At 38.6% G+C, this 25,506-nt stretch overlaps 1 protein-coding gene across 1 annotated transcript in view; it reads left to right on the forward strand.

The window, feature by feature from the left end:
* The window catches only part of LOC306854610 (protein turtle homolog B-like), a gene marked incomplete at its 3' end in the record, with an annotated part of 68,284 nt that overhangs the window by 12,261 nt on the left and 30,517 nt on the right, over positions 1-25,506 (forward strand). Inside the window, exons 2-4 of the mRNA XM_079392773.1 lie at positions 4,692-4,893; positions 12,992-13,134; positions 24,922-25,073. Of these exons, the coding sequence (XP_079248899.1) occupies positions 4,692-4,893; positions 12,992-13,134; positions 24,922-25,073 (497 nt within the window). The remainder of the gene's footprint in view (positions 1-4,691; positions 4,894-12,991; positions 13,135-24,921; positions 25,074-25,506) is intronic.

The following is a 25,506-nucleotide window of genomic DNA, read 5'->3' on the forward strand; positions in this document are numbered from 1 at the left end:
CATGAAGTGAAGAGTCTCCACTTCAGGGCGTACAGTTTCCTTGTTGAGGGAGCTCTGGATTGGAGGATAGTCTCAACCTCGGTTGAGAGACCAGAAGCTATGAGCCGTGCCCCCTCAGGGGCCACACCCACAGCCTCCATAACTCCGGGCGGGGTGCACAAGGGTGCCTCCTGCCTGTGAGAGGAGATCCCTCCTGACGGGAATCTCCCATGGAGAGCCGTCAAGGAGGGAAATCAGGTCCGAGAACCACACTCGGCCCGGCCAGAACGGAGGCTACTAGCAGCAGCCGGACCCTGTCCCAGCACACTCTCTCCAGAACTCCAGGGATCAGAGCAATCGGGGGAAGGCGTACAGACGAAGCCTCGGCCACGTCTGTACCATGGCATCCAGCCCCAGTGGAGCTGGATGAACTAGAGAGTACCAGAGGGGACATTGCCTCAGCAGCGGCGGGACCAGAACTGCGAGATCCTCATTCACAATAAGCCCTCTCTCTCTGGGGGGAAGAAACCGCTGTGCGGGCTTCCGAACCCAGAGAGTGGGCACTGGATCTGATGGAAAGGAAGAAGATAGGGTATCGCCCGTCTTCATTCCCTGCACCTGATTCATCTGCGATCCCCATGAGCGCAGCCGCCGCCCCGCCCTTTTCGGCGAAAGCGGGGCCGGTACCATGAGGAACGCTGGTGAAAGCTCCTTCCTCAAAGAGAACCCTCTGAGAGCAAACATACACAGTGACAAACTCTCACAAAGCGGGCAGTCAGCTCCCTCAAGCAGCTCCCTCCCTGAGCTTACTGCTTTACATTTAAATGACTGGTTTTCACTCGAGCATTTTGCAGCGCGCTTTCAGAGTTCCTCTGAAATCCTCCACCTTCCCCAGCTCCACCTGTATAGATCTGCTACAGGTTATTTTATATGCTATTTGTGCAGCAGCAGTATGTCTGAAATATAGCACCGTATCGCTGTATGCATTGGCATTACCAAGTTCCTGTACTTGCTTGCAGCATCAGCAGCAATAATCTAAAACTACAGCAATAACCAACAGCAGCAGCAATTCAGCAGCAGCGTAGTAGAACTATTCCACCAAGACCAAATGCATTAACATTGTCATATCCAGTACCATGCTAAAATCTTCAGAGAGTTGTCATGATAGAACTGTGGTAGTTCTATAAATTGTAATCAATGCACTAAAAAACATGGTTACTACTACTATAATAAAACCATAGTTCATTTTTGTAAGGGTATGGCAGTTCCTTTTTTGTTTTTTACTTTAGTTTAGACCACTGTTTTCCATCACAAATAACATAAGCTTTATAGAAACCATAGTTAAATTTAATCATAGTTGTGAGAAGTCATGCATGGTTTTGGATGCAAAGCTCTGAATAAAGAGGCGGATACACTACACTTTTGTTCCATTGATTTCCATTCCTGGAAACGCAAGCTCATGCGAATTTAGCTGAATTCCAAAGTTTAAGTTTGGTGAACTCTGACCTGCGAATTCATATCATGTGAAGATGTGACCAAAATGGATGTGTCGCATTGTGACCTCTTAATTGAATAAAGAGAAAGCAAACTATAAATCTGCAGGTTTGCAGCATTGCAGTAAGGTGGAGTAGATTGAATATTTCTTACATTTTGGATGTATTTTATGTTGAAATATATTAAAAAAAAAAGACACACTGAGTCAAGTCACCTTTATTTCTATAGTGCTTTATACAAAACACATTGTGTCAAAGTGGCTACACAGACATAAGAGTGTGACTCTATATTATGAGTAGTGTCTGCAGAAATTTCAAGTGCTCAAAATTCAGTGTGACCACACCATGGCATATTATTGTTAAAAGTATAGATACTATAGACTAACTATGGTTTATTTTTAAGTGGGCAAATGCAAAGTAGAATCATGGACTGTAGAGCCTGGACATTTGTGAATTATGGTGATGTATGGTTGAAAGTGGTTTACGAATGAGTTTAAATATGTAATATTACTGGTAACTGCTCTTACTTGTGAAATACAATAAATCGCCATTGTTTTTGGTTTCTGTCCTTAGATTTATCATTTTATAGGCCCTCACTCCTGTCAAATCAGGTGCTGGTGTCACCATATGTAGGATAAAAAATATGTAAGTCTGGAGCCCTGCAGTGAGGTAATAAGGAGGAAGTAGGTTTGATAATATTTATAAATGAAGAGAACTAACAATAAGTAAGGCAGGAAAGAAGGAAAGTTTTCCAAGTCTAATTCAAAAGATTAGAGAGCGAGTATGAGAGCGTATGTAGCGGATATAAAAAGAAGCTGTCTAAATATAGGTATATTGCTAGTTAACAGACTAAGTGAAGTGTTAATTATGTGTGATTCCAATGTGCAATGTATAATTTTGATCTTGCAACATTTTTATTACAGTATATACGCTCCCAACCATGCAAAAGTGTTACAATATGACTATTAGCCCATTCTAATGAGGCTAAACGTGGCTTGCTGAAATGCTCTTTGTGAACCTGGTCATGTGCAGATTGCAGTGAGTTTATAAGTATGCATGCACCCTGTTGGTCTCTCATTAAAGTTAAGCTGCTCTCTTTGTGGTACTTTGCGATCTTCTGCACTCAAAATAGTAGAGCGGATTTCAGGGCCCAGGTCCGTGACTGGAGGGTGCAAGCTTTACTTTAAGAAAGGAGTAATTTGATTAAATCTGCACGGTTTCAGTCTAAAACCTGTGTGAGCTAAATCAAATAAAGTGGATGAACTCTTCCACTGGATAAAGCTGATTAAACTGGTAAACAAAATCAAAGTTGCATATGAGTTTGGTAGAAAGTTGAGAAACATAATTTTTTTTCTACATAATGAAAGCTAATGATATCTGTAATGTTCAGTTGCATTTATGGTTTTAGAATGTCTGCAATTTTCTGTCAATGCGGATCGAAACGCATATGCAAGTGTTTCCTGCACTGATATTATTTATTGACTCTACAGAATCATTGCTTTTACGAAATCATTTTACCTGACTTGTGAGCTAACAATCTGACTTCAGTGTGAAGAGAGAGAAAAGCTGGACAATGTGACATTTATTTGATCAAAAATACATAACAAATTAATTTTGTGAAAAATCATTACAATTTAAAATAAATGTTTGCTATTTGAATATATTTTAAAATGTAATTTATTACTGTGATGGCAAAGCTGAATTTTCAGCATCATTACTGTAGACTTCAGTCTCACACCCCTCAGATATGATTCTAAAATGCTGATTAGGTGCTCAAAAAACATAAAAAAAGAGTTTTGCTGCTTATTAGTCCCCCCCCCCGTAAATGTCCTAACTGTCCGTTTTTATCAAATTAATGTGTCCTTTCTGAATAAAAGTATTTTCTTACTTTTAAATTTTTACTGACCCCAAACTTTTAAAGGAACACTCCACTTTTTTTTTTAAATATCATTGCGCCTGCTGCACCCATGGTACGGCAACAAAGTTCCTTGATTATTACACCGGAATGAGAGTATAGTTCCTAGCCATATCGGCATAGAAAATCACAACTTTTCATTTTCCGTCAGTCTTAGTACACAATGTGACTATAGAAGAGTCAAGTTTTAAATAGGAAAAATATCGAAACTCTTTGGTCATTTTTGAGCGAGATGATAACGGTCTAATCAGATTCAATGATCTATGCTAAGCTACACTAAAAGCGCTTCTGCCAGACCTGCAGATCGGCTGAATGGATTCGAAAATGGTAAAACTTAACTGTCTAACTCTTGGGGAGTTGGAAAAATTAGCCTATTTTTAAAAAAGTGGAATCAGCCTAATCAGTTCTTCACTAGTTTTCACTTTAAATGAACCGAGGAGAGAACTGTCACTATGTAAAGTATACATGGGTATACTGACATTCTGGTGTGTAACTTTGTACTTATCGGTACTTCAGTTTTATAAAAATAGTAGTGTTTTTCTTTAGTATGTAGTAAAGAAGGAAGGACAGAGAGCACTGTTTTTGTAACCTTCTTTTTCTTACATTTTACTGTTACTGAATCACTTAGTTTTCCATACAGTGTCTCCGTGGTGGAGAATGCGCCGTCAGCAGGTCCTTTGATCCCAGAGGTGATTTTCCCCTTCATTGAGGCGCTGAAGCCATGTTAACTCTGATAGAGGAGAGAGTGCTCAATGGCTGTGGTGGAGCTAGCTGAAGAAAATCCATTCCCCCAATATATTTTCTGCTGAGGCAGGTAGAATGACCTTTAGCATTCCGATAGGTCACCCACAGGCATGTGACGTGCTTGTGCATTGATTGCTAAAACTCTGGCTCCTCTATTGTAAAAGCCATCCAAGTGTGAATTAGCTGAGATCAATGATGTGCGTGGATAAGCCTCTTGTCATCTCATTATGTGCTTGGCCATTCCTTTTAAGTATTAATTACCTGAGAACTTTCACAAGTCCAGCGTTTGAGAAACTAACGTTAAGTCTTAACAACAAATGTTTGTTAAATAGGACAATGAGCTGTTTGACACCTCACTTTGAGTATAGTTTTTAGGGACAAATATGCACTTAAATCTGCTAATTTTTGGTGTGTGGCGCAGCACAAGTGTTGTTATAGCTGTAGTGCTTCTGAGGATGCAGATTCAGGCTTGGCCTGCTAGAGGTCCTGATCCCACTCACCACTTTTTAAAATTTTTTTTATATAACTGTGCTGAATATGTGTGTATGTTTTGTGTCCAGGTGCCCACGGAGTGAGAGAGGAGCCCCAGTTTGTGACAGCCCGTGCAGGAGAGAGTGTTGTTTTGGGATGTGACGTGAGCCACCCCCTTAATGGCCAGCAGACTCCCTATGTCGTGGAGTGGTTCAAATTCGGTGTGCCTATCCCCTTCTTCATCAACTTCCGTTTCTATCCTCCTCATGTGGACCCTGAGTACGCCGGTAAGTGCCAGCATCTTTTGTCCAGAGTTTAATCCCAATTAATTAGTATGTACAGTAGAGAATTAATTGTATGTCAGCTAAGTGTAGAAACTACATTTTGCACTTCCAATAGTAAGGTATAGTCTGATACAATGTTGTTATTGTTAACGAAAACTATTAAAAATCATTTTCGGTAATTGAAATAAAGCTGAAATCAAATATATATGTAAATATTATTAAGTTAAGCTTAAAAAAATAAGAAAAGTTTAAGATCTAAAATTACTAAAGCTGAAATAAAATTATAATGATATAAAAGAATAAAAGGTCAAAAGTATGTAAGCTGTGAAAAAAGGTAATTGCTACAATTTTAAGAAAAACGTTTATATCTTGCATTTCTGTTTTTTCCAACATGGAAACAAAATTTTAATTGAAATAAAAAAAAGTAATTGTGACTTTTTTCTTGGAATTGTGAGTTTATATCTCAACCTTTTCTTCTTAGAGCTGCAAAAAATATTATGAGATAAAAACTCAGAATTTCAAGATAAAAAGTCGCAATCACCTTTTCAATTTTTTTTATCCTGCTATACGTACTAAGCTAAGCTATACATGCATAACAAAATTAATGATACCTTAAATACAATTAAAGAGGTCATATGATGCGATTTCAAGTTTTCCTTTCTCTTTGGAGTGTTACGAGCTGATTGTGCATAGATAAGATCCCTGAAGTTGCAAAGACTACAGTCTCAAAGCCAAAGAGATATTCTTTATAAAAGTTAATACTTGTTTAATGGCTCATTCAAACACGCCCCCACATGTCTACGTCACGATCTGGGGAGATTTTCATAACGCCGCCCAAATGTTTATGCAAAGAAAGGGGGCGTGATTTTTATTCTCACTGTAGTATTGTTGCTGCCGCCGGTGCCATGTCCTGGAGATGCTGTGAAAGAGAAACTACTTTGTTTGGGCTTCCAAAATTTCAAACTAGAAATCAGTGGTTAAATTGTATTTACAGCACTGTTCCAGAGCAATGCAACGCAAATATTTGATTGTGTGCCGCGTAATTTATGGAGGACTATTTCCTGAACTTGGCAGGTGAGTAGCCTACAATGCTGGCTTGCACAAAGGCTGTTTCTATAAAGTGGGGGCAATTCCAACTTTGCAAGGACAGACTGGCATTTCTATTTGACATCTGACAGGAAACGTTTTAGAGACGTATTGCAGATGAGCAAACACTCTAAAAAATATGTCATGCATATGTAAATGCAGACATCAAATAGACATCTCCGCGATGTACATGTGCGATTAGGGTCAGTGCTTTACTGTCAGGTGCTGGTGCCAACTTCTGTAGAACTTAATGGTACTGGTACTGGTATCCTCAAATATTAGTCTGGAGCCCTACGATGGTTCTCGAAGTCAGAAAAGTTATAACAATGTTAGAAGAATGTTGTCCATGGTATATTTTCACTGCAAAACAATAAGAAATGCCGCAAATATCACCTCAAATTTTGAGAAAAGCCGCAGCAAAATCAGTCATTTTAGGTCGCAAAAATCTGAAAAAAGTCCCGCGAAATCCTGGAGGGACTGGTATGTGAATTTGGACTGAGCCCAGTGCTTTAGGTTTGATTAAATTTATCTGCTCATGACAGATTTAGAGAAAGCTGTTATCTGTAAACAAACCATTAAAAGTTCCAGTCACACCATCAGCCTTCCTTTTGAATTCAGAAGTGTTGCACTTGATCTAATGTGCTCATTTTGTGTGAGGCTGAGCGAAAGCACGGTTTTTCTATGTTTACTACTTACTACCCTTTGTCCGACCCAGAGAAAAAGAGAGTGTGAGCAGCCCTTGACATGGATTGTGAAAACCTTTAGTAATGGCTGCCTGCTAGCATGGCACTCATTCTCTTTCAAGGTGCATTACAGAACCTTAATTACCGCAGATCTGCTTCTGGCCGTCTGGGTGAAAAATCACCTATTGTCAGCACTTCTCAAACCACACACTCTCCATGACACAGGGCGCAGAGCTGCGTGAGACACATCCATCTTTGATTGTTTGAGATTATTTGATCACTTAACTGCTATGTCACACCTTATTAAATTGGAAACTTCTGTTGCTTTCTACATCGAGAGAGCTCTGTTCCAAAACCTGTTTAACTGCAGTTCTGTCTGTGGCCTACATAGGCAGCTACATTCTAAGGGAGCATTCTGATTGCACTGGAATAGCATTAGTTTAATGATATGGAACGCTGTTTATGGACAGAAACACAAAATGCTAAACACAAAATGTAAAATAGTCGTTATGTTAAACTTAAATTATATTATATAAACTTATATTTAAAAATATATATTTTATTGTATTTAAAAAACATGTTATAATAATGTTTGATATAAAAATGTATACATTTTTCAATAAAAACCTTTTTATTTTTTGTTTTTAACATTTAAAAATGGAATAAACAAATGCATAATTTAAAATACATAGCAAAAACATACTGGGTAAAATACTTAGCATATTAAAAATATATACATTTTATATATATATATATATATATATATATATATATATATATTTATTATATATATATATATATATATATATATATATATATATATATATTATATACACTGAACAAAATTATAAACGCAACACTAAGACTTTTTGTATGTACACAAAAGGCCTATTTCTCTCAAATATTGTTCACAAATCTGTCTAAATCTGTGTTAGTGAGCACTCCTCCTTTGCCGAGATAATCCATCCACCTCACAGGTGTGGCATATCAACATGATTAGGCATAAATATTGCACAGGTGTGCCTTAGGCTGGCCACAATAAAAGGCCACTCTAAAATGTGCAGTTTTATCAAACATTACAATGCCACAGATGTCGCAAGTTTTGAGGGAGCGTGCAATTGGCATGCTGACTGCAGGAATGTCTACCAGAGCTGTTGCTCGTGAATTGAATGTCCATTTCTCTACCATAAGCCGTCTCCAAAGGCGTTTCAGAGAATTTGGCAGTACATCCAACCGGCCTCACAACCGCAGACCACGTGTAACCACACCAGCCCAGGACCTCCACATCCAGCATCTTCACCTCCAAGATCGTCTGAGACCAGCCACCCGGACAGCTGCTGCAACAATCGGTTTGCATAACCAAATAATTTCTGCATAAACAGTCAGAAACCATCTCAGGGAAGCTCATCTGCATGCTCGTCGTCCTCATCAGGGTCTCGACCTGACTGCAGTTCATCGTCATGGCCAGCATACATGGCCAGCATACTCACCAGACATGTCACCCATTGAGCATGTTTGGGCTCCTCTGGATCGGTGTATACAACAGCGTGGTCCAGTTCCTGCCAATATTCAGCAACTTCGCACAGCCATTGAAGAGGAGTGGACAACCTGATCAACTCTATGCGAAGGAGATGTGTTGCACTGCGTGAGGAAAATGGTGGTCACACCAGATGCTGACTGGTTTCAGACCCCCCCAATACACTAAAACTGCACATTTTAGAGTGGCCTTTTATTGTGGCCAGCCTAAGGCACACCTGTGATATGCCACACCTGTGAGGTGGATGGATTATCTCGGCAAAGGAGAAGTGCTCACTAACACAGATTTAGACAGATTTGTGAACAATATTTGAGAGAAATAGGCCTATTGTGTACATAGAAAAAGTCTTAGATCTTTGAGTTCAGCTCATGAAAAATGGGGGCAAAAACAAAAGTGTTGCGTTTTATAATTTTGTTCAGTGTATATACATTTTTGTAACACTTTTAAAAATAAAAATCAGTATATATTTATAATTTGCCCTCTGTTTGCAAATATTATAACTGTTCCTAGTTTGTTATGTGTCTAATGACCAGCTTTCATGACAAGAGCGCAATTATGATGCTTTCACATGATGTCTTGTTAGGTAGCTCACTAGGTTTTGGAACAGAGCTACTATGCTGGCTTATCGGATGTGGGGTTTTAATTGAACCGTTCCCTCTTTGAATGAGAGGTCGAAGCTCAAAAGAAGGCCAGGAATGAACTGACTTGTGCGTCACATATTTATATTGCAATTTCTCATAAATCCTCTTCAACCATAAAATAAATAATTGATTTTAGTAAGGGAGAGGAAGGGGGAAGTGAATTAACTATCATTCTACTGTTTAGTTGTGGCCTCATTGCATTTTAAATTAGATATGAGATCTAATGTTCAGTTCCAGGCTTCCATCGGTGTGACTGTATATCATTGTCTCCTGTGGGTACTATAGCGTCGCAATGGCAGCTCATTTCGTATTGTTCCTTTATGCCATGAGGCTTTAGTCTCACAGTTTGGCTGGACCCGCACACAATTACCATTGAACTCCAAAAGGCTATTACTGTAACTCACAATGCAATTTTCTGCTGCAGAAATTCCCAAACTCTCTCCCCGTTGGCTACTGCCAAAGCTCCGGGTCGGATTCCTCCACCAATTTAGTGTATTAGAGTCCTCATTGTCTTGCAGATGGACAATCTATGCAGCAATCATTGCAGCAGTTTAGATGTGATTTACACAGGCTCTCCTAAAGTGATTCTTAGCTAGAGGCAGATTGTATTCATTCAGGACGGGCCTGTTTATGAGGCCCTAAAATGCAGTGCACAAATCCATCCCTAGTCATTGCTGGCAAGAGGCCTGCAGGAGGATTTTGGTAATTAAGCGCCTAACGAGTTTGCTTAATGAACGGCCCTGTGTGCTCAGAATGTAGAGTGCTGTGAATAAAATGTGATCATCTGAGGTGAGCCCTCATAAACCTCTGCTGGTATGAAGCTTGTATATATTCACCACTATTCAAAAGTTTGGGATTAGTATTTATTTGATCAAAATGTAGTAAAAACAGTAATATAGTGAAATGATCAATTTTTTAAATAATTGTTGAATAAATGTTGAAAAAGCTGAATTTTCGGCATCATTGCAGTCTTCAGTGTCACGTGATCCTTCAGAAATCATTCTAATATGCTGATTTGCTGCTAAAGAAACATTTTTTATTATTATCGATGCTGATAACGTTCTTATCAATGTTGCTTAATATTATTGTGGAAACCGTGAATAATAAATAGAAAGTTCAAAAGAACAGCATTTATTTGAAATATATAATTTTTTACATTATAAATATCTTTACTGTCACTTTTCAACAGTTTAAAGGGGTCATGAACTCAGAAACCAAAATTCCCTTGATCTTTTGAGAGTTTCAGTACTCAACAAATTTTATTGAGTTAATTTGTTTATATTTTATCACCTGAATGTATTTTGTAATTTTCTCCTTTTTTGTTTTTTGTTAATTTTATGTCTCATTTACTTTGTTCTCGAGATGAAGATATCCTTGCTTCTATTTAGCATAATACTGTATGAATCGCAAGAAACAGTATTCTGGTTTAGTGTTAATAAACAGGTACATTAATATTTGGCTATATGTGTTACATGCTAAAACACTAAAATACAAATAAAAACTAGAGGTGGTTAAAATGACTAAAATGCGACTACTGATTAGTTATCTGATTAGTAGAAAACACATGTTAAAATAAAAAATACTCTGGCATAGAACATGTTAAAACGTGTTCAAATACACTGGCACCGAACGTCATTTAAGCCTGTAGTGGGAAAGATGATGCAGTCCTGATAGCAGTGGCTTCGAGAACACCTTTTATTTGCTGTAACATTCAGTGTGAAGATGTCCTAACTTTGATGCCAATGCCCGATCCCATCAGTACTTTATCACCCCGCACGAAAATAGCTGTGATTTTGAAGGCCTTATTTTTTTTACTGCAAGACCGCAGCCTCCTCTGCCCCATGCCGTATTGATTTTCTGCTCTGGAAACCTGCCGTTTCCTCTCTCAGGTGCAGCTGTGATCCCAGGGCCATGATATCTAGTGCTCACTACACAGCAGTATGAAGTATGAAGGCCAGCCTGAGTCTGAGACACTCACAGTGAACATTCGAAAACATTAAATCCCAGCTAAAGTCTTCAAATAGGCAAATGAGCTGCTGTATTTTGATAGTGGCCAGCTCTGCAATGGCTTAGTTCAGACAGAAAAATGCTTGACTGCCCAAATTTCTCTCACTTTCTGTGACTATTTGTAATGTCGGTGTTGCTAAGCCTCTTAGTACAGAACGTGTAACACGATGTGAGCTGTGATACTTTGTTCTTTTCTATTTCAAGTACAGCACACATTTCATTCCATAGTGTAGGAGGGCTGAAATCAAGGGAAGATTGCTTTGCTAGTAATGTTATACATTGCTCCTTATGCTGGCTTGGTGCATATCGTTTAATCATTTTGTGAACTGCGAAACTGTCATTGGTGAAACCTTAAAAATACAGTTTCTATATGAAATAAATAAATGTATAAATAAATAAATCTGGAATTACATGTGAGAATAAACTAATTTATGTATAAATAAATTATTAAATAATATTATTTATTTTGCATGCATGCAGGCTTGGTCCTCCATAGACTTATAATATATAACATTAATAGAATTACTATTTTAACATTCAGTGGGCGTTTTTTTTTGTCCCGCTGGAGTGATTAACTGTAATCATAATGGCAATACTGGACTTTATTTCATGGAGATAACAACTAATAATAATCTCCACCAACCAATATTACACAGACAGCTAATTAAAACATAAATTTCCTGTTTCAGCAGAGCGCAGTATGCAGTGACAGCAAAGTAAGAATCATTTTAAACAAGGCAGATAATACTGTAGACCCTGAAATTCGTTTAGCTTGTTTGTTAACGTCAGTGCATTTGTTACATTGTCATTAACCGATGCCGCTGTCTGTCATGTCAGTTTGTTTGGTTGCAACATTCTTCACATTAGCAATGTGTGACACATTTCAATGAGCCTTTTCCTGCAACACAAGAATGAAAATCTTAAAACCATTTTTACTTAAATTGTTACTTTAAATTGATAGTGTATGCAAGAATTGTTTTATGTACAATTTACTCTGAAATTCTCCTCATGGATTAATAAATGAGATGTTTTGTTGATGCTGCTTTGTATATATTGCTTCTTTTAATTTAAAAAGTGTCTTACATACAAAGTGTCCCTACAGCTGTGCAAGTGTTATTTATTTATATAGTAGACTCAGAACTATAACACATTTTATATTAATATTTTCAGAAACCCTTTATTTTTATCTTTTGCTTTTATTTTCATTTTATTTAAAATGTTCTTATTTTCTTCTTATTTTACTATTGCATTGTTTAAAGAATATTTGTTTATATAATATTTTACTGTATACTTTGTTCAAAATTTTGTTATTTTTATTTTGTATATTTTTTATTTTTAAATACTACTATTTAGGTTTAGTTATGTTTATTTCAGTTTTATTCAAGTTTTAGCTTTTATTTATTTCTAGTTCCAGTTTTTTTTCAAATGTTTTAGCTTAAACTTGATTCAGTTAGTTGCCAAACCAACATTCCTTCAAAAAACACATTATTTTCCACATACTGTACATTATTGTTGCTCCTCTATGCCCCGCCTCTCTGAAATGTGCAGATTTTTACAAAGCTCATCGTTCTGAGAAGCGAGGCGTCCTCTGATTGGCCAGCTATCCAGTGCGTTGTGATTGGCCAAATACCTCAAGCGTGAGACGGAAATGTTACGCCCCCTTGTGATGCTGTGTCCCTGTGCGACCACACAAATACAATAAAACCCACAATAAACGAGGCATTTGTTGCATCCAGTGGGGACATAATTACTGATTATGTAATCGCGCCGCGTAAACATTACCATGTCTGCATTTGTGATCGGAGAAACAACAAACAACAAGCGCTACTCGACACTGCTCCAAACTCATTTTTTAAAGATGAAAACATACTTACAGGCTGTGATTCAGAAGGTCCAGACAGTCCTCGCAAAGTTGGAATTGCCCCACTTTATAGAAACAGCCTTTGTGCAAGCCAGCATTGTAGGCTAGGATTCCTGGTTACAGAAATAGTCCTCCGTAAAATGTGCTGCTCACACTCTAATATTTGGGTTGAACTGTTCTGGAAGCAACAACACTACAGGGAGAATAATAGTTCCGCTTTCTTTCATTGCGTATACATTTTGACGGTGTATTGCAAATCTTTTCCTCTTTACCTGTGTGCTTTTAGGTAGAGCCAGTCTGCATGGCAAAGCGTCTCTGCAGATCGACCAGGTGCGCTCAGAAGACCAGGGCTGGTACGAATGCAGGGTCCTCATGCTGGAGCAACAATACGACACCTTCCACAACGGCAGCTGGGTTCACCTCACAGTCAACGGTGAGAACCTCACTACTCTCACCACACTATCTATCTATCTATCTATCTATCCATCTATCCATCTATCTATCTATCTATCTATCTATCTATCTATCTATCTATCTATCTATCTATCTATCTATCTATCTATCTATCTATCTATCTATCTATCTATCTATCTATCTATCTATCTATCTATCTATCTATCTCATTTGTTCATTCTGCCGTTCTCTCATTAAATCTATCTATTGCTTATTCTATTGTCCTGTTGTTAATTCTGTCATTCTATCTATCACTCATTCTGTAGGTCTATTGTTCGTTCTTTCATTTTATCTATCTATCGTTCTATCGTTCGTTTTGTCTATCTATCTATCTATCTATCTATCTATCTATCTATCTATCTATCTATCTATCTATCTATCTATCTATCTATCTATCTATCTATCTATCTATCTATCTATCTACTCTGTCTGTCTGTCTGTCTATCTATCTATCATTCATTATGTCGTTCCATCCATCTCAAGTTGTTTGACTCATTGCAGTGGTTTGTGTATAAGGCTTTGCTTATATGTATGTAGCCTACTGAGTTTCTCTTGACACTCTGCATACACTGAAGGACGAACTGACATGCATTTCTTCTTGTTTCTCTCTCTCTTTTGGTGTGCTCTCTTCCCCTCCACCTCGTTTTTAATGGATGTCTGCTTTTAGGGGTGGAGTAGGACTAATTGCGGCTTGATTTCATATTCATTTCTAATATCAGCAGTAAATCAGAGCTGTGAGGAGTGGAGGAGGATGTGACTGTCTCTTACCACTGACTGGCTGCTGCTGTGACTAATATGTGTGGTAGACCCAACAAAAAACAGCCTTCATGCTCTTGCTACAGAAATGAGCAATGTACTCCCTTGTGGTCTAGGTCTGCTGCCATCATTTCCCTCAGAAAACGTTATTGCAGTCTCCCCTGTTAGAGCCAATATTTTGTTCTTGTCGTACACTGGGCAATAATAGGTAATGATTTGATTTCCGGTTAATTATTTTACCCATGTCTCTAATCTTTAAGGTCATCTACAGGTGCATCTCAAAAAATTTGAATATCGTGAAAAAAAAATTTTTTTTCTTGTAACTTATTTCAAAAAGTGAAACTTTCATATATTTTAGATTCATTACATGTAAAGTAAAACATTTCAAAAGTTTTTTTTGTTTTAATTTTGATGATTAGAGCTTACAGCTCATGAAAGTCAAAAATCCAGTATCTTAAAATATTAGAATATTTCCTAAGATCAATCAAAAAAAGGATTTGTAAAACAGAAAAGTTCAAGTTATCTAAAAGTATGTTTAAAAGTATGTTAATTTATGCACTCAGTACTTGGTCGGGGCTCCTTTAGCACAAACTCCAGCATCAGTGAAGTGTGACATGGAAGCGATCAGCCTGTGGCACTGCTGAGGCACTATTGAGCCTTCAGCTCGTCTGTATTGTTGGATCGACTGTTTCTCATCTTTCTCTTGAAAATATCCCATAGATTCCATATGGGGTTCAGGTCAGGCATGTTGGCTGGCCAATCAAGCACAGTAATCATGGTCAGCAAACCACTTGGAAGTGGTTTTGGCACTGTGGACAAGTGTTAAAGTCCAGCTGGAAAAGGAAATCAGCATCTCCATAAAGCTTATCAGCAGATGGAAGCATAAAGTGCTCCAAAATCTCCTGGTAGATGGCTGCATTGACTTTGGACTTGATAAAACACAATGGACCAACTCCAGCAGACGTCAGAGCACCCCAAATCATCTCTTGACTTCAGAAACTTCACACTGGACTTCAAGCAGCTTGGATTCTGTGCCTCTCCAGTCTTCCTCCAGACTCCAGACCTTGATTTCCAAATTAAATGCAAAATTTACTTTTATCTTTGGACCACTGAGCAACAGTCCAGCGTGGTGACTCTTGATGCAGTGACTCCAGCTTCAGTCCACTCCTTGTGAAGCTCTCCCAAGTGTCTGAATTGGCTTTGCTTGACAGTATTCTCAAGCTTGCGGTCATCCCTGTTGCTTGTGCACCTTTTCCTATCCAATTTCCTCCTTCCAGTCAACTTTGCATTTACAGTTTTTCTCAGTTGCTTTGGTGCATTTCTCAGAACAGAAATTTGATTTTCAAAACTACTTGTTCAACTTCCACATCATCTAGTCACTTGTGCACATCATAAATGATGTTTTATTAACAAAGTTTGGGAGGAGCACGTCAGATACTTAGCCTAATTAAACAAGTGGCACGCAATCAAGTCAATCTACCCACGGATATAAATACAGCTGACATACCTCCACTCATTTGACGGTCTATCAGCATTCGGTCCGCACCTCTTGCCATTACATCACAGACTCAGCTTCTCCCGTCCAAACCACGAGACCTATGCTGGGGATCTTTTCGGATCCTTCGGCCAATCTGCCGGCCCTAGGATCGGTCTTTCTCCACCAGACACGGCCGCCGAGCCACAGGCTACAACCAGCCACATGCTCTCCTCCACCGCTCTCCTCTTCCGGGTTTTTTCTTCACATCGTAGTCTTGATCTCGTGTCAGTCGTTGACGCTGGTCTCCCGGTGGGCTCCTATGTTTGTCTCCCGCAAGTGAGGCTCATCCATTCGATGTCGTGAGTCTTGATCTCCCGTCGGATGTAGTGAGAGCGTCCTCCCCGGGCGGCCCAAACTATTTTTATCTGCAAAGCCGATGGGACCCACTTGTCCGACGTTGGAGTATTGAGTTCAAGCCGGAGGCTTCATGGGACCCCTCGGCCAGACAACCGCCCTCTGTCCTCTGATTAGCAGAGGCTGACGGCCAGTAGAGCCCGTACGCCGACTCCGTGAACTATCCCACTGCAGGCAACGCTGCTCCTCCATCGGCGGGCAGGGCTCACCTGTCCCAATGTGATGAGCACAGCGTTGAGCTTCGGTTCGAGCCCTCCCCGACCGGTCGCCCTAAACCACGCAGTTCACACCAGCGACCGGTGGGGCCTAACCATGCATGCCAATACGCTCCCTCAGAACTCATAGGCTCCCCCGGCCCTGCAATACTGGCCGCTCCTCGCAACTAGCTCCCGCCAGATCTCTTGTGCGTATTTTGGGGGGATCTCAGTCTGGCGGCTGTCCTACACCCATTGCTTTTTGGGGGATACTCTGGGTTCGGGCCATTCCCGAGCTCAGAGCCCTTCCCCAGGACAGCACGCCAACTACGTATTACCATACTCGCCAAATACGCATTACGTAACTCGTGTTAAATATATGTAAGTGTGAACTCGTGAAATTATGTTTTATTAACAAAGTTCGGGAGGAGCACGTCAGATACTTAGCCTAATTAAACACAAGTGGCACGCACTCAAGTCAATCTACCCACGGATATAAATACAGCTGACATACCTCCACTCATTTGACGGTCTATCAGCATTCCTCCACCACCCCTTCTCCACCAATATCACTAAGTTCTCACCATACTATGGGGGGGATACTCTGGGTTCGGGCCATTCCTGAGCTCAGAGCCCTTCCCCAGGACAGCACGCCAACCACGTATTACCATACTCCCCAAATACGCATTACGTAACTCGTGCTAAATATATGTAAGTGTGAATTCGTGAAAAGCAGTTTCTCATTCTTTTGAACAAGTTGTGACTGCTTTGGTACATTCATGCAACTGATTATGTACATTTGTCTGCTGTTTCCTACATTATCAGTTGCTATTGCCATGTTGCTCAAAATGTATTATATAGTTCTCTGTGCTATTGCCTTACCCCTCAAAACATCTAGTCATTAGTTCATCATATAAGTCATTAAATGCAAAATGGTTGATCTAGTTGTCATAAATTGTCAAGCATATTTTCTACACATCTCTATTAGACTTTTTGTAAATTTGCCATGAATTGTACAAGTGAATCTTAACTCTCACTAATGAAGAGAATATAGATCAACCAATTATAAACAAATTCTCTGAAATAGCTCAAAGGTGCATTTCATGACCCTTCAATTGGAAAGCATGTATAGACAGAGGACAACACAAAAGTTACAAATTCTGATGATGGATGAATATCCAGAAAACAATCAGGGACAACAGCCGAGAGGAAGAAGAGGAGTAAGGATGCATGGAACTGTACAGAGGCAAAACAGAGGAAGAGGAAGAAGAGGCCAAGGACAGAGGTGCATATCAGATTAAATAATGTTGTCAATCATGGCCTTACAATGGCTGAAGGGTGCAGCTAAAAATTGGGAGATCGGCCATATCCTCAATTCAAACATTTTGAAATGGTCTCTTTCAATCAATATCCCACATACGGTAATGTGTATATTTGTACTTTTGAAAGGAAATATGGCATACATAAGAAGTGCAGCCTTCTGCATTTCAGTACAGTAACTGTCATCCAAACTATTGCCATAGTTTACATCAGGTAATTATAGTGTAACAGAGTGCACTGTTACACTTCACAATACTTTACATTCGTACAAAAATAAATGTACTGTATAAATACAAATGTTCATATACTTTTTTCCCTATGTACTATTGACTCTAATCAACAAATATCAGATTTGTTTTTTATAAAACCTTAATTTCCATGGTTGACTGTCATGGTGAAAAAAAAACTAAACATTTTGACCAGTGTGGCTCACACCATGACAAAACTACTTTATATTTTGGTGGCCAAATTACTGACACGATAACTAGGTTTTGAAGTATGAATGAAATGTTTTGGATGAGTAACTACATTTTGCAGACATGCAATAAAGTTCTGAAGTTCCAGCAAACAGTTGTGTTTAGAGAATGTTAAGACTGTTTCGAAAAATGTGCCAAAGCAATTGAGAAAAACTGTAATGTGCTTTGATTCTACACTCTGTGAACAGCCACGCCGTTCAGTAATGACCTTCTGTGACTTGCCCTCTTTGTGGAGGGTGTCAATGATTGTCTTTTGGACCGTTGCCAAGTCAGCTGTCTTCTCCATTATTGTGGTTTCAAAAAACAAGAGATACCCTGAATTTATACTGTAGGGATGGTCATTTATTGAAACGCAAATGTAAATATTCTAATATTTTGAGATACTGGATTTTTGACTTTCATGAGCTGTAAGCTCTAATCATCAAAATAAAAAAAAAAACTACTGAAATGTTTTACTTTACATGTAATGAATATAAAATATATGAAACTTTCACTTTTTGAAAAAAGTTACAAGAAAAAATGACCTTTTTCACAATATTCAATTTTTTTAGATGCACCTGTAAATGTTAGTTAACTCCTAAATGTTTACATTTTTTAGGAAAATTAATAAAAATACTGATCCTGCTCATCCTGCACTACACAGATTTTTATCCAATCAAATTTACACCAATCCCTTCTGAAACAGACTAGCAAGTAGCAAATTCGAGTTCATGGCTGTGATGTACAGTAACAAAACCCTGGCTGTTTAGAAATAAAAGGGGCTATCATTTGATATGCCCTGCCAAAACTTCCTGTTTTGTGCTTGTCAAGTGTTTTCATGAAGCCTACACTCAATATTATAAGCCTTTGGGTATGGGCCAGCATTCAGAAGAAACCTATCGGCCTGCTCTGAGATCTGCATGCCCTTATGTCTAATAAACAGAGTAATATTTCACCAGGCAGAGCCCTCGTCATTTCCATTACACTAATGGAGATGTCTTCCATGGTGCCAAACTACAAAGGCAAATTTGGGGTAGCTCAAGGCTTTGGTCATGTCATGTTCCTCCCTCTCATTCCGTTTGAACATCACATTTTGCCTGATTTATTATTTATGGGCATGGTTCAGCACCGCTGGAAATATATTATCTCCTCCACGGAGTGTTTGCATTTTATTAGATGATGAATTTAGTACGATCCATTAAGACAATATGTAAACTATCATGATTCACAGCTCAGTAATCATTGCCTGGGGGTCAATATCCAAAAGGCCCTCGGTCGCATATTAATAGTATCGCAACAGCGCTGTAGGCTTAAATCAAGTGCTGACCCAGTAGATTAATTCCAATACTGGAGTCTTTTGTATTTGGCTACACTGCATACTGATTCTCACTGTACATCGCCTTACATGAATGAGCTGCAGTGGCAGAGGAATTAAAGATAATTATGGGCGTCATTAAGGAACCACTGTCTCTTCTCATGTTGGTGAGAAATCGTTAGTGGATGCTGTGTGTTGGCACGTTGGTGATAAGCAACTCTGTTGGTCCTTTATAGAGTCCATTTATTGAATCACATCCTCAAGTGAGATATGTGTCCATTCAGTGAACAGCAGCAGAAAGGAGGTGATAAAAGTGTGCAGTCAATGATCGTGGTCGTCCTGGCTGAAATTGCACAGGAGGGATTGAGCGTTCTACTCAAGAAGAGGTACCGGTATATTTGGAAGAAAGACACAAGTATGTCTCTAAAAAGCTGCTCAAGCAGAAGTAAAAAGTTATTTTCGATATTTGTAATGTGAAAGTTTTTTTAATGCGACCCCCAAATAGGAAATTTGCAGGACTCCCTCAAATATAAAGGCAGCTGAATATTTTCATGTATAAAGACTCATTTATACTGAGAAAAATTAAAATAATAATGTGGCAAATATTCTAGCTTTGTTTTGCACAAAGTAGTTTTTGTGCAATCAAATTTTGCACAGTTGAGTTTTGTTTTGTTCATTCTATTTTTGTTTGGCACAGTGTAGTTTTGTTTTGCAAATCCCATTTTTGTTTTTGTTTTGCTTTGTTTTTTGATATATTGTTTTGTTTTGCACAGTGTACATCATTCAGTCAAATTTGATGAATTTTACCTTGCATTTTGTTTTGTTTCGTCTTTCTTCGTTTTTTTCGTTTAGTTTTTCTTTTGTTTACCTTTGTTTTGTTTTTCAGTAAACCTTTCCATAGACCCCCAGCACTCTTTTGCACCCCTAACCTGTTTTTACTTTGCAAAAATATTTATACCAGCCCAAACAGATGTTTCCTTTAGTACCATCTGAAGTAAACCAAACAAGTTAGGAAGAGAGCAGGACTAGCCGTTTTCATACATACTAATTAATTTGTCATTCCTGTACAAGTCAGATACATGGCAATGAGTACATGTTTACTGCAGTGATGTACATAGTTTGGTTATTTGTATCTCTGCGTTCAGTTATGTTGATTATTCATTGTGAAATGAAACAGCACCTGATATTTATTTGGCTGCTGTCAGACATTGAGGTGTCATCCACAGGAACAGTATAATTAGTACAGTGCTGTCAGCTCTCCGTAAATACTATTTGTATATTTAACATATGCTTGTGAGATGAGACTCATGCATATTCCAAACTTCAAACAATGACACCAGCAAGGGTAACAGTCTGCTGCACCTCGCATCCATGTTGAAAGTCCACAGCCGTTCGCTTTTTAGAAATCACTGTGACTTATTTGGAAAGTGCACAGTATCCGTTTCTCTATTTCAGAGCTGCGGAGGGAGAGCGAGTGAGCGATAGGCACAAGTTAAGGGTGTATTATTGCATGCGGGGTGCGTGTTTGTGTATGTGTGTGTTTTTGGCCCGGGGTGAATGAGTTCAGTGTCTGCCTCGTCTTTTTTCAGCCGGAGAAATGTCACCTGTGCTGCTGTGGCGGGTGGCGCTTGTGCGAACATCTGTGAGGATTTATTTCACGGCTTCCTATTTCCTCTTTACTGCCACAGCGGCCATTCATGCCCTCCCTCGTTTGCATTCCCGGTCAGTTCGGTGGTTCAGTCAGTCACGTCCCCTCACACGCACACACACTCCTGGCCCTTAGGTGCTTTCTGAAATGTCAATAACAGTGATTGCGGCGTGGAGATGGTGTGTGGTTTTTATGTCGTCAGGACATTTTACGATAAAGTGCGTATAATAGCCTTTTGGCTAAATGCCTCATGGTCGGATTTGCAAGCAATCCAGCTTTCAATCTAAACGACATAATGTCTGCTTGAAATTCACTACATTACTTTGATTGTGGACGTGTGACCAGCAGCCATGGTAGTCTTTGACTGAAATGAAATAGATAGAGGTAGATATTGCTCCTCCTAGTAGATTTTGCCAGTTTTTTATGGGATGTGACCATTTTATTACTTTTAATAAGCATGCATTGTCATGCCTTTAAAGATGGTCCTCTAAGGAGTAGTCCATTAGCTGACTTGGTCAGTTTGTGATGAAATGCTTTATGTGCATTTATTATGTGGATACTTAAAAGTCTTGCTGTTGGAAATAAAAACTAAACTCTAAAATCATTTTTTATAATCATCAACCTTTAGCTTGCTTTTCTTTTATGATATGCCTTTTTCACCAAATTGGTGCTGGTTCACATTTTCGCTGACTGAACAATAACGTAATGCTGTGGATGTTAGATAGCTTTTCAAAACTCATAAACTTCAACATCTGTGTGTAGTTTGTAATAAAGTGTATCGTTTCAATTCACACATGAAATTTATAAATAAAACTGAATTGCATTTTATTTGCATTTTTAATATCTTTTGCTAAATCAAATTTTGTTTTGCACAGTCAAGCTTTGTTTTGTGGAATCTAGTTTTGTTTTGCTTTTTTTTTTTTTTTTTTGGCTCAATCTAGTTTTATTTTGCACAATATAGTTGTGATTTTGGCAGCCTAGTTTTGTTTTGTGCAATCCATTTTATTTATTACAATGTAGTTTTTTTCACACATTCTAGCTTTGTTTGGCGCAAAGTAAATTTTGTGCAAACAAATTTTGTTTTTCACAGTCTAGATTTGTTTTACACAGTGTTGCTTTGTGCAATCAAATTTTGTTTCGCACAATATGGCTTTGTTTTTCACAGTCAAGTTTTGTTTTGTGCATTCTGTTTTTTTTTTGGAACAGTCAAGTTTTACTTTTTGCAATATCATTTTGTTTTGCACCACAATGTTTTTCGCTCAATCTAATTTTGTTTTGCTCTACTAAGTTTTGTTTTGTGCTGCCTAGTTTTGTTTTACAGTCACTGTTTATCACTGCACCATGAGACCGCCACATTATTTAAATTTTTGGAAAGAGACATCACAGCATAATATGCTCAATACTTACTATTCAATGTACAGATTCTAGTTGCATCACAGATATGAACACTCAGTCACACTGCGTATGCTTATATTAAAAGTTTTGTAAGAAACACTGGTGTTCATTGATATTCAGACTTCCCCACTTGTCCAAAAGAGTCTTTGTTGGGGCAGGTGCTGTCTGGCCTCACAAGGGCAGAAAGTCGCACTGGTTTCCTGTAGCCGGCGATATTAGCATCCACTTGTGTATGGATCCTATGTGGGCAGTGGCTGTTCTTCCTGCCAGGACGGGTGAGAGGGTGGCCGGCTGCCCGCGTGTTCCCAGCAGGTGTCAGCCGGGCAGATGTACCCGCTCAGAGAACAGTAGTGGCACTGTGGAGATGCTCAGGTCATCACACAGCCCTCCTTTCATCAGTGCAGCCGTCACACTTGTCTCTTTCAGAGCATCCTGCCACAGTGGCCACAGATCATTAGCTTCTGATACTAAGTGTCAATCCAAACCACAATATTAAGGCCTAGTGGTTAAAGATGTGAGCTGGTAACCTACAGGTTGCAGGTTTGAACCCACAATGGATCAGATATCATCACTGTCCCCTTGAACAAAAAATAATTCACCCAAAATATGTTCTATATAAGTTCTGTCATCATTTACTCATTCTCATGTCTTTTCAAACCTCCATGCTTTTTTTTCTATGGAACACAAACTGTCCACACAAAGAACGCTAACTATATAAAAAAAATATTCTTTTTTTTTTATTTATGTGTGATTCTGCAGAAAAAATAAAGGTTCATGAATATCATGAGGATAAATGATTTGGTTGTTTTCTAAAATTTGGAACTTTGGTATCTTTTAAATAAGTAGTTTTGTCTTGTTTGCCAGTAGAAATATTTAAAAATGGTTAGTCATGAGATATTTCCCTCTATGGAGGTCAACTTCAATGAGAAACTGTATATCTACATCAGTGTCTATGCGTCTGTGTGCGTCTAGATCTGTGTTTCAGAGTTTGACAGGTTCATTGAAGATAATTTTCAAAAGCAAATTCGTTTGTGAACACTCTGTAGCTCAGCATATGAAATCTGTCTTCCTGAATCATTTTATTTCGGTATTATTAATTAGACATCAATCAGTATTTGAGAACGAAGGTTGTTTGCTTGCCAGAAGTTAAAGTCTGCTGTGAAGCACGGAGAAAAGTTGAGGTGTTGAGCGTCTAGTCACTGAGCTCTGTCCAGACCATCTGTTCATGTGGAAAGACCTTCAGACAAGTGCCTTCTGAAATATGTCTTCTGTTTGTCATTCGCTGTGTGAGCCCAAGATTTCCCAAAAACACATAGTGAGACAAGTACAGAAAGTAGGGCAGGTGTGTGATGGAGTTTGTTTGTCCCTTAAAGTACCTTCAAATGTTTATGAACAAGTATTCCTAAGAGAAAAACTGAGATGGAAATGGTGAAAAGAAAAAAAGAAAGTCAATATCAGGGGTATGCAGAACAACATAGTGTCAGAATAGACTTGGTGGGATGCCTAAACAACTACTGTAGTTTTTTTAGGATTTGCTCACATAAGACACATTCAAAAACAGTATAGGATGTGCTGGAATGGAAAAGAAAGAAATTTGGATTATTTATAATTTAAATAACCATTCAAACCAGCGCAGATTCGGCTACATAAGGAGCTTAAAATATCATCTTGTTGTGATGTTGGGTGCCCAAATCGATGTTGTAGAGGCTCCAATTTGAAATTTTAAGGCATACCTGATGCCACTGCTAGACTAAAAAACGAAGACAGCTGTAGTTAAACGAGATAAAACGAGCAGACTGGACAGAAATGATCGTCAAAAATGCACACTCTTCTTGTCAGAAAAGGTTCAATAAAGTATTATCTTTTGTTGTTATGAGCGCGTCTGAAGATTTCTTATGCATCTCACTATGTCGTGTATGAAATAATGTCTGTGTGCATGTGTGTAAAACAACAAACTGATGATTTATATGCTTAATCATATGTAATTGTATATACATTGCTGCGATTAATTGTGGCTTGGAATAATAATGTAGCTGTAAAAATAGTTGCCTGCTGAAATTGAAATATACATCTTCATGACTAGATAGACACGGTGAGTTTGTCTTAACTATACACGTTTTAGACGTGAGTCACTCGCTAAAAATATCAAAACTAAAAATAGACACATGAAAAAATCTAATAAACTAGTCAACCTCAACAGCGGACTAGTGTGTGGTTGGATTAGTTGACTATTGTGACCCATCCTTAGGGAATATATATTTTTAGCGATTTGATGCTGATCTCAGCAAGACGTTTTGGGCTATAAATTCTTCTTTAGAATTCTTTATTCTTCTTTATTCTTCTTTAGCCTGCAACAGATTGGAGTGTGGATGAAAAAGCTCATGGTAGGCACAGATGGACAGATGTTCAGAGGCATTAATTGTTTGCTTTGTTTGTTTTTCACCAGGTGTTTGCGCTGTTGAAAGCAAAATTGTTATAGACTAACGGTGACCCACATGCAGAGGAAGTTAGGATTTCATTGCTGAAAGTGCGCAATGCATATACCTAGAGACTTGTATTAGCACTTGATAGATAGGTACACGTCAGTGTGATTATGCAGAATAATGCTGAAATGGAATGATCATCATTCACAAAGTTCTACACATCCAGTGTAATCAGATGTACAGTATTGGTGGCAATACAACACCATAGGCTTTCATTAAAAAGGAGGCCTGAATTACATCATAGAGACTTGAGATTATTAAATATGAAAGAATCTGGACTCAACTTGTCATGTCTTTGTTTCTTCCCCAGCGCCCCCTACGTTCTCGGACACGCCACCGCAGTACGTGGAGGCGAGGGAGGGTGGCAGCATTACTTTGACCTGCACTGCCTCCGGAAACCCCAAGCCGGTGGTCACCTGGCTGAGAGAGGGGGATCAGCTGACCAGCAACAAGAAATACACGGTAACTGGGTTGAATTCTCTTTCTTAATCAGTGCTTTTGACTTGTTTTCCACTAAAAATATCTAAATATCCTGAAAACAAGATCAATTTGCTTGAAAAGAAAACTACATATATGTTAAGACTTGTTTTTACATAATGCACTACTGTTCTTAAGTTAGGGGTCAGTAAGATTGTAAAAAAAAAAAAAAAATAATACCTTTATTTGGCAAGTATGCATTACATTTTTTTAAAAGTGACATTAATGTTGCAAAACATTTTAATAGAAAATAACTTTCTATTCATCAGAGAATCCTTTAAAAAAAACTTCACATTTTCCACAAAAAATATGAAGCGGTAACTGCAAACTCTAATATTTAGGGCAGTCGTGGCCTAATGGATAGCGAGTTGGACTTGTACCCTGAAGGTCGTGCGTTCGAGTCTCAGGTCCGGCAGGG

The sequence above is a fragment of the Barbus barbus genome, assembly GCF_936440315.1.
Source record: "Barbus barbus genome assembly, chromosome: 34".
NCBI classification, from domain to species: Eukaryota; Metazoa; Chordata; class Actinopteri; order Cypriniformes; family Cyprinidae; genus Barbus; species Barbus barbus.